Below are 10,322 nucleotides of genomic sequence, written 5' to 3'. Positions count from 1 at the left end.
ACTGAAGGATGACGGAGATCCTAAAACCAGAAAATTAAATCAAATAATAACATTGGCATATGATGAGAACTGACAGTGATCTGACAATAAGGAAGGACAGTTGGCAATACAGAAAACTGTATCTATCTACAAACATAATGTCAACGTGTTTTACAACACAAACACAGAAAAACAACATTCACAGGACAGTAATCGGAACATAGAAGTTGTATAATTTATTGTAATGTGCATAGTACCTCAATGAATTCCAATATATCCTCGGCACTATGATGTCCCCCATACTCATGAATATCAGATTGGTTGAAAATGACAGTGGTAGGATAAGCTCTAATGTTATACTGTTTGAGAAAGAAAAAAAAAAAAACAAGCGATTATTTTTACAGAAGACCTGTCATGCAACATTGAAAATTATCCTAAAACATTACTGTGTCATTTGCCACCTCATGAAGGGCTTAGAAAAAGATACAATCACTTAGTTTTAACCAAATGTTCATGAATGAACCTTTTCTGGTATTACCCAGTATACAATGGTTTATTATCGCTTAAAATATGTGATCTGTTTACAGAGCTGGAATGTTGACAAACTTAAAACCAAATAAATACAAATTATAATGTGCTTGAGTCTCTCTCATTGCACACTGTCATGTAGTGATTGAATAAGGTGTGGTTTATCATGAGATTTTATAAATGGAACAAGGCTACATAGTACAAGTTGACATAATGCTACAGAACTATCTTTCTCTAAACATGGGTATTAAAGACCCAATCCAGCTGCAAGTATTTTCCCTAGTTTTAAATAAAATGGTGAAGAGTTGGATCCTGTGGTAGGTTCTCATTGATGTCTATGAACTGACTTGCTCTCACTTTTTACCCTGTGACCCCTGAAAAAGAAGCGACAGGCATATCGGTCACTGACAAACAAAACAACATAAATTGGTGCGAAGAGATTTATGTGAGTGTCCACAGTCAATAGGGTGCCTGTCCATCGGTAGGATACTTTTTATACACCAAAATTTCATTGACCTTAAGTGAACGGGTCATATACTGTATATTACATCAACCAATATTTAGGCTGGCCATACATGGCTGTTTTGTTATCGAGAGAGCATTAGTTATTTCTTAGCATAAGCAGAGATGCACTCAAATGCCATAAAAAAAGTGGCTTTAAAATACAACTGTATTACAAGTATACACAATGATTCTCAGCATGCAACTTTTGGAAAAGACTCGATACGCACCGTATTACATAGGCCTTCATGGATCGTACAGTCAAGTGTTCCAAATCTGACATGGGAAAACATTTTTTTGGAGGCTTTTCTTAATTCTGGCAGTAAGGCTTTGCACGGAGGACACCACTAAATGTAGATAGAACACACTGTAAGTGTCTGCACATACATACAACGCAAAATAGTATTTACAATAAAAAAAAAAGCAAATAAGTAAAGCAGGAGTACTGTCCATTAAGAAAATCCATGCACTCTGATCATCCTTAGAAACAGAGCAATCTAAAGAATACTTTCACTTACAGGTGCAAAGAAGTCCACCAGCCATGGCTGTCTGTCATTCTCAGGAAAGTTCTGAGGTCCGAGAGTAATAACATGAGAATTCACACTCTCCTTAGTGAAGGCAACTAAATCATAAATGTTTATTTTACCTGGGAAAATAAATTGGAAAATTGTAGCTTACAATGCTTCAACATTAATTACAACAAAGAATAAATGATATATTTTCAAAATACTGTCCTATAGTGCTATGTAAATGATTTATATCAAAAGAAGAATATATTCATTTCTTAAAAACCAACCTATACTCCAATGCTCAGGCAAATAACAGGTTTGCTTTAGAAACACAATCAATATAGAACATTTTTTTTTTATAGTAGTGTGGCATACATGGTATTAGAGTGTTCACCTATTTCTGTTAAGTCTTCTTTAGCTGAAAGGAACCCTGCACACAGAAGTAAGAATGCTGCCATTGCTAACCTTCTGAGAGATGCTGGCAGCTTGGCGGTTTGTGATATTATTATTTTGGGTTGCTATGACTTGCATACTTGTTTCAGACAATTGATCTCAAGAGTACTAGGACATTGGAACAATTGGATTACAAATCAACTAACTTTCCTAAAAGGCACTCAGAAATGACAGAAATTTGGTGAAGTCTGATCCCTAGTGACTGTAAATTCTAATATGATAACTTATTACCCTAGTGTCTTACCATGGTGAAATTCATAATCATTGATTCCTTTCCCCTTAAATGCAACTACAGAAGGCTTGTTAATATATAAAGACTGGCAGGTTGATGGGCTGGACTGGCAGTCAAATCTTCCCACCTTTAGGCAGAAAAAAAAAAAAGAACAGCATAAATCCATTTTACACACAATAAGTCACAACTATTAGCAGAGAATACATGTATACATGCTTGTGTGTTATTTACCTGAACATGGTCACCACGAAGTAAAATTCTAAGCTTCTTAAATTCAGGCTGGTATAACTGTGCATCCCTCCCATAGCTGAACAACACAAGCCAGCGGTGATAAGTTAACTTGTCCTTAGGAAAAAGGGGAAAATATTAACTCTCATCAAGATTTGGTCACATACAAAGACAATACTCACTTTAAAAAAAATGTTTAATGGAATGACAGACAAGCAAAAAATATTTTTAACACTGGGGGTTGGCCATAAAAAGAAACCAATTACCATACCCCAAATGGACGACTATGTAAAGTGCTACAGACCTATAACTTTCCCTCTTGTAGCTCTAAACAGGATTAATAAGCAGCTCAGATATTACCAATCAAAGCTTCAGGAGTATAAAATCATGGTGACTGGCCATATGTATGGCTTTCCAAAAGTTGGTTGTATAACGCTAAGGCCAAGAAGCTATTAGTTGTAGCAGCTACACAGCCCCCTTTTTACCTTTATGGAATCTGGGGAAAGCATTTCCAAGTCTGGAAGGTTCTCCATCACTTCCTTGTAGATTTCTTTTGTATCTAATGAGCTGAGGAACTAAAAAAAAAAATAAAAAATAAAATAAAAATGTCAACATTTATTAAAAAAATTAAAAATTATAAATAATTAATTATTATTAATAAAATTATTTGATAGGCAATAATATATTGTTACTGCATGCCTAAATTTATCTAATAGACTTTAGCTTGGAGAGTGGCAAAACTTTTATTGAATACATAGGAAAGTATTAAAAAGTTTAACACACACAAACCACAATGAAATCCTTACAGTGAAGCTCAAAAAATAACATTTGTATAGAAAGGGTTTTACTCCTCCTCACTATATGAATGTGTTAATATGTTGAGCCACCTCTATATGGTAGTTAAGTTTAAACGAATAGAGAGGAAAGAAAGAGGTTTCAGGCTCATAGGTTTTTCATGCAAATATTTTATGTCCTGAGTATGCCTGTATATCATGTTACAACTGTACTTAATTTATGATGCATTTATCTGTTATTTTGTGAAAATGCTTTTTTGTTATGCCACCCCTGACCTATTACATCTCTATACACGACAGACCGATAAGCACACACCACTATCTATCCCTGAGGAAGCCCTTCGCGGTGAAACGCGTTGGATCACTGCATGCCACGGCACAGCCTTTTGAATAGTTTTATGGTTATATGTAATAATTTATGACAAATCTATACTATATAGTATGTATAACTACTCTGAGCTGTGAATTAATAACAGGACAGAGACGAAAACAATATATGTTTATGTGCATTTGATGACTTATGTACTGAATCAACCAATACACTTCACTTTTTGCATGAAAAACCTATAAGCCTCAAACCTATTTCTTTTTTCTCTATTCATTTATATTGAAAATACCATATTGAAGCATATGAGTTCTAGGATGTGGTGGCTACACTTATTTTCTCATTTTTTAGGCTAACAAAATCAGAAAAGAAAAATCATTTCTGGGAGCTTCTCTTCCTGTGGATGATTTTCATCCGGCTTAATTAGCTGGACTGGGACATCATAACTCCTATGCAGAGGCGTTCATTTCTAGGCGAAGCCAGGACTCTTTGCTATGCCGACAACCAAAACTAAAGCTGCGTGTGCGGTTCCATTTTTTGACAGATACCAGAAGTAATCAGGTAGGTAGGAGGAATTATTACTGAAAGGACATTGTCTGTAACCTTCTGCAATATTTACCTGCTTGATGGGGAATTCCTAAATTTGGAAGTTTTTTCTTCCTTCACTGATCACTCGATATGTAACCTTTGTCACTCCAACACTAAACCCCTACTCTTTTACATACTTCCATTATACAGGTCTACACAACAATCCCAAAGATTGCCATCTATTGAAAGTATTCAAAATGGTACCAAACATCCCATTAGTAGTACACAGAAGAAATGGCACTAATTAAATATTTTTAATGACCCCCCCAGCAAACACTGAAGAAACAAAACATTACCAAAACGTTTTCTTTATTTTTGTTGGATAGAGTGGCTCCAGGAGGGAAATAAGCTGTAGTGCTAGTTGTGATTTCTAAATTTTCACAGAGATCGGCTTGAACAGAACAATCCATCCAACCCACACTGACCAGTCCATCCTAAATCACAGAAAGATACAAGATTTTAAAACAAGATACATGAAACAGAATTGTGGCATAAATAAGGTTTATATAACACATTTCAACAAGGGGAATATATTAAGGCATCATACTCATGAAATGTCACAAACCAAAATACTTACAAGCATCCCTGCCAGCTTCAGACGAGTTTGGGAAGACAAGCAATCTGAAATTAAGAAAAAAGGGGAGGTTAAGGTAAGAGTTGTGTAACAGTGAATAGGAATGTGATGGATTCAAGTATCAAGATATGCAAAACAAACAAGATGACTCTACCCTACTTTCATCTTTTTTTCTACATATTGAAAAATGAACTGACTGAACAGATTTCCTCCTTTGGAAGAAGAGACTTTATATTTATAAACTTTAACTGCATTGAGAAAGAAAAATGCATGTGGGCTCGGTTACAGACCCAGAACTAGTTGCCGAAGTAAAGTCACAAGGAAAAGCAAACTCCTGGTCTGCATGCTTGACTCGGGTTAGTAACAAAGTACTGAAGCTGTGGTTAAGCATGAAATGAAGATAAATAGTATTTTCAGATGAAGAGTGAACATCAGTGACATTGATTTTTCAGCCAGTATAGGCTTCTATAAATTAGAAATTCAGGTAATTGCAAAACCTGTAATCAACAAGTGAAACTTTCAGAGGAACTGTACTGTGACCAAAACATGGGTCCTGAGCAAAAGCACAAAGTGCAATGATATCAGATGTTACAGGCTGAGGAACAGGAAACCCAGGTCTATTACTACATGCATGCGAATGGTGCAGATAAGATTACCTCCGCTATCAGCACAGAATGTAATGAGCCAACCGACATCTGAGGCAAATGAGTTTTCAAGTGAGCTTCTGAAATTTCCTAAGGGAATAAAGAAAATATTCAATATAAATTAAATGCAATGGGACAATATAACCGCTAAATGAACAAGTGTGTTATGTAAGAAAAAAAAAAAGTTTCTGAATAAGTAGATTATGATTCAGACAACCACTGTCCTATACCTAACGTCCCATGCAACCATCTGGAGCAAGTGTAACAAACATCACATGTATATTGTTTAAACAATGACTTGAGGCACTTTTACAACTTTTAATAATTTGTCATTGTGCATGTCTCCAATAGGTTAAACTTTTTTCTTTTTCAAAACGCGTTTTTAAAAGATCAACCTGATATTACATTGATATGGAAATATTGAGTTACTAACACAATTAAGACCACCTTTTAAATTCAGTTATGTATTTATTTAACTGTAACACAATCTGCCTTGACATTATCCATATATAAACTTATGTATAGAAATCTTTACATAAGAAAGTGAAGGCAAAGAAATGCTTGTAAACAATGTACTAATCTTTAATACTGGTGTTTATCATTTCCTTACCTGCCCACAACTCTGTTACAGAACTGGAAACAAATTTCATTGCAAAATTAATCAAATTATTGGTCAATCGATCACCATTGAATTTCACTGGATTCTGTAAATGAAAAAAAAAAAAATATACACATAACTATATGGGTGTCTGCAAGATAAAAATCAAGGAATCTTGTTTTCCTCAGCATTGTATGTAGGAATTCAAAATGGAGTTGTTCGTACTACTACTTCAACTCAGTTAGGCAACCAGATTTCCCCAAGTTTCACTATATATACAGTCTGTATATATGAATATGTTTCCCTTTCTGTTGTGTAACAAGCTTGTATATATGTGGGTGTGTGTATATACACAATTATAAGAAAGTACACCCTATTTCAACTAAAGTTGTGTGTATAGGAACATCTTATCTGGTCTTTAGCAGGTTCTAAAATTTTTTAAACCTAACCTCAGGTGTAAAATGGCACACAGCAGATTCCATCATATTATTTATTTAACACAAATGAAGGCAAAATTGAGAAACATTGTGCGAAACACTAAATACACCTGGTGATTCAATAGCTTATACAACAACCTTTAGCAGCAGAACTTGAAGTAATCATTTCCTGCATGACTTTATCAGTCTCTTACATGACTGTGGAGACATTCTGGTTCACTTTTCTTTACATTTCTTCAGTTCACTGTGGTTTGCAGAGTTTTGTTTATGCACAGTTAACTTAGGATCAGGTTGAGATCTGAACTTTTTGGGTGCAATTGCAATACTTTAAATTTTTTCTTTTTCAGCCATTCTGTTGTAAAATTACTGTTGTTCTGGGGATCATTGTGGTGTTGCATGACCCAACCTGTCGTCAAGCTTTAGCTTTTACACCTATAAAAGCACATTTGACTCTAGAATACTTTAGTATACACATAAAGGACTTTATGGTCGACTCAATGACTGCAGGTTATGTGGCTGTATAACAATGTGCCCAGGTTATGTGGCTGTATAACAAGCCCAAATCTTCACCTCTATACCACCACTCTTGACAGCTGGTATGAGGGGTTTTCTCCTGATATGCTGTGCTTAGCATTATGGTCACACATCTACATTTTAATCTCATCTGTCCAAAAGTCTTGTAGTTTGTTATGGTCTGGCATTAGGATGAATTTGTTGGGATGTCCAGTCCTGGGAAAATTGTCTTGAATGTATTCCACTTGTGAATAATCTTTCTCACTGTAGAATGACATGGTGTAATGTCATGTGCTGTTGTTCACCTGAGGTTGGATTTCCCTAATTTTAGGACCTGCTAAGGCCCAGATAACAAAAGAGGGTGCACTCTCTTTTTCTCATGACTATACACCCTCACCCACATATATACAAATTGTCCTGGTCACAGAATAGAAAGGTAAGGGACATAATGTGCTACCGCCATTATTTCAATCTGGTTCTGGGTTCATTTGTCTGTGGTCATGGGTAAATGTTGGTGGCAGATAGTGGAATGAAGGCTGAAAGATAGAGGAAGGACAGGAGACACTGCAGATGAAAGTGCAGGACTTGCAGGCATGCAGCAGCAGCTGAACTGTGGAGTCCTAACTGTTGCAATGAGGAGAAGTAGCTATTGTTCATTGTTGGCGAGATGATCCCTAAGGAATACGTACATCTAAAAGAATGCAAACACCACAGCCTTCTTCCTCATAACACCCAAATTTTCTGAGGTGGTTATAATAAACACAGAGACTCTTATACAGGAATTGATCTGAAAACATTGGGAAACAAAAATCTATTTTTTTATGCAACCTACAAGGGACTATGCTTTTAGCAACAAAACTGGTTCACTTGTAGAATGTGTTTACTGCAGTACCAATAAGTTCAGAAGCAAAAAAACGTACCATTCCAGCTTTGAAAATATAGAGGCTTGGATAACTATTAATTCCTCGGCTTCTGCAAAGCATGCGATTATCACCACAGTTTACTGCTCCAATGCGAATAAGGCCGTCCATCTCTTTGGCAAAGTCTCTCCACTATGTGGAAAAAGAACACTTGTAATAAACATTGCACAACAAAAGCAGAACCTGTCAATAGAACCAGTTCTATAAAGCATGACTTACTGTAGGAGCAAGATCGTGGCAATGGGAACAGCGGGGTGAATAGAAATTAATAAACCATAGTTCTCCAGAGTTAATGGCTCCATCTGTAGAGGGAAAAAACTTTTAAAGGAATCCATCTTTCGGCAGAGGATGTATTAAATGTGTGAACAGTAAAGATGAAAACTGAATTTGGTATTTTCAGTCACCTGCAACTGAAAGGGCAGAATTTTGTACACATCAATGGTGTTTGTAGACATCTGATCAAGCAACGACTAATCCGGTTGGTAAATTGAGTGAAAAATTACTGTGTGTACCTTGTGTGTACTGTGCCTAGTCAGATATGATCTGCCAATCCATAAACTCAATATGTATGTTACATTCTGACCATATAATCTTCATACAATCAAATTTAGATTCACCAATACTAGATATTATAAGTACACGTCAATCCAATCAATTTGGATGCAAACAGACAGGACCTTACACTACATAGTAGTTATGGTGGAGCAAAAAGAGTTTGGACTGCAGTGGGTGGCGAGTTTTAGAATACCGCTTTTGTGTAAAGAACTTGGTATACATGTTTCTGTCAGTGGGGAGAGAAGGGGAAAAATGCAATAGAAGCTTGCAAAGCTTTGCAATAGCAAACAGTATTAACAGAAGCTGGTCAGAGATGTTTGTAGACGGCCACAGCCCTCAGGTAATGAGCAAATAAAGCACAATATCCATCTTTTGACTAATTTGTTGACAGAAACCTAAATATGTTGGGGAAAAAAACCCAAGATAGCTGACTGATATTTCACTGTATGTCAAAGTGGCATTACACGGCTCTTTCGACAGTATCAGTGACTTGTGTATGTAGTTATACTATCAATTCCATTGTATTTAAACAATTTCAGATAGTAAAGATCAGGGTTCTCAAAGACACACAGAAGCATAGTGAAGTCTACAAGCATGCAACACTGCTATTCAGTTTGTTTGGTAAAAGCTAACTTCAGCTCATTTATGAGTACTGTGTTCTATTCCTGCTAAATTTTTAACTTCTGTTTGAACAATGCAAAGCAAGCAATGAAAAACAATCTATTGTAGTAGGAAAAGTGACACTATGAAATGTATGAGGACCGAGCAGAAAGTCTCCAGGAAGGTGAAAAGTGACTCAAATTAATTATATAGTACCGATTGGGGAATGATGGTTCAATATGGTGACGTCTCTCGTAAATAAATTTCTATCAGAGACAGATGTCCTTAGTCAGGACTATTCATAAGCCCTTAGATTATTATCCATTGGTACTTTATTCATACAAGTGTACGCTTGTGGGAGGCAGGAAGGATGTCCTATCATAGATTGTGCCCCTGATGAATAGATTACTTTAGGTGCAGACAGATATATTTTACTCAGTGTAACCCATTCAGTTCTTTATTTGAAATGAAAACTAGAGTGGAGACTATTGTCACACAGTGACACCTCTATTCTACCTATATGCCAAGTCCCAATAACATTGTGCTTGCAGACAACATTTTATAGACATTGATGTGGATATCTTACAGAGAAGAAAATGAAGATTTATTTACCAAAGTCTCTTCTATCCAATGTAACAATTTCAGGGTCATCATCATAAATACCTGAAAAAGAATAGCACAACTCAATTGAATCAGTAATAAAATGTGATAATATGAATGTGGATCTATATGCAGCTTCATGAGTAAATAAGAATAAAGTCCTAATATGAAATACAAATACTGTATATTTGCTGAAACACCTTAAATTAAAAGGCAAACAATAAGCACCAGTCAGGAGTCCGTCTCTCAATGTCTGCATGAGAGGAGCATACTTGAAGGATGATATAATCAGTCTGCTGCAGACAAGAAAAGCATTTCCTCAGTCTTCACAACCAAAGCGATTGCTATGTCCAGGGTTCTCCCCAGGCCCTTTTAGCTGGATGCACCACCTGGCATTTTTTAGCACCCACCCGACGGTTTTTGGGTGGTTACTGAAGAGTTTGGTCACGATACAGGTGCTGCCACCCACCTACAAATTCTTGCACCCGGCTTAAAAAAATTTCTGTGTTGAGCACTGATGTCTGCTGTGTTTTAGCAGGTCAGATAGGGAGGTGCAGTGAGGGATTTTACAGTAGCAAGTGACAGGATAAAAACCATAGCAAAAGAATGTCACACACTGTCTGGATGTGTTCTAGAAATAACATTTTTCAAATATATATATTTAAAGTCATCAAGAAATATCACATACTGAATTAAATAATTTAAATATAAAAATATATTATATCAAAAAACAAAAAAAAAAAA

General features: G+C 35.9%; 1 protein-coding gene across 1 annotated transcript in view; it reads right to left on the bottom strand.

Annotated features, from left to right (window-relative positions):
- The window catches only part of DNAJC10 (DnaJ heat shock protein family (Hsp40) member C10), a gene marked incomplete in the record, with an annotated part of 24,506 nt that overhangs the window by 7,849 nt on the left and 6,335 nt on the right, over positions 1 to 10,322 (bottom strand). The window contains 14 exon segments of the mRNA XM_072418421.1: positions 1 to 20; positions 237 to 338; positions 1,239 to 1,355; positions 1,527 to 1,654; positions 2,215 to 2,329; positions 2,434 to 2,547; positions 2,916 to 3,005; positions 4,434 to 4,571; positions 4,715 to 4,758; positions 5,368 to 5,445; positions 5,966 to 6,059; positions 7,824 to 7,955; positions 8,043 to 8,125; positions 9,591 to 9,641. Coding sequence (XP_072274522.1) covers positions 1 to 20; positions 237 to 338; positions 1,239 to 1,355; positions 1,527 to 1,654; positions 2,215 to 2,329; positions 2,434 to 2,547; positions 2,916 to 3,005; positions 4,434 to 4,571; positions 4,715 to 4,758; positions 5,368 to 5,445; positions 5,966 to 6,059; positions 7,824 to 7,955; positions 8,043 to 8,125; positions 9,591 to 9,641 — 1,306 coding nt within the window.

Source organism: Pyxicephalus adspersus, chromosome 7 (assembly GCF_032062135.1).
Source record: "Pyxicephalus adspersus chromosome 7, UCB_Pads_2.0, whole genome shotgun sequence".
In the NCBI taxonomy this organism is placed as follows: Eukaryota; Metazoa; Chordata; class Amphibia; order Anura; family Pyxicephalidae; genus Pyxicephalus; species Pyxicephalus adspersus.
This window is presented reverse-complemented; position numbering and strand designations above follow the sequence as displayed.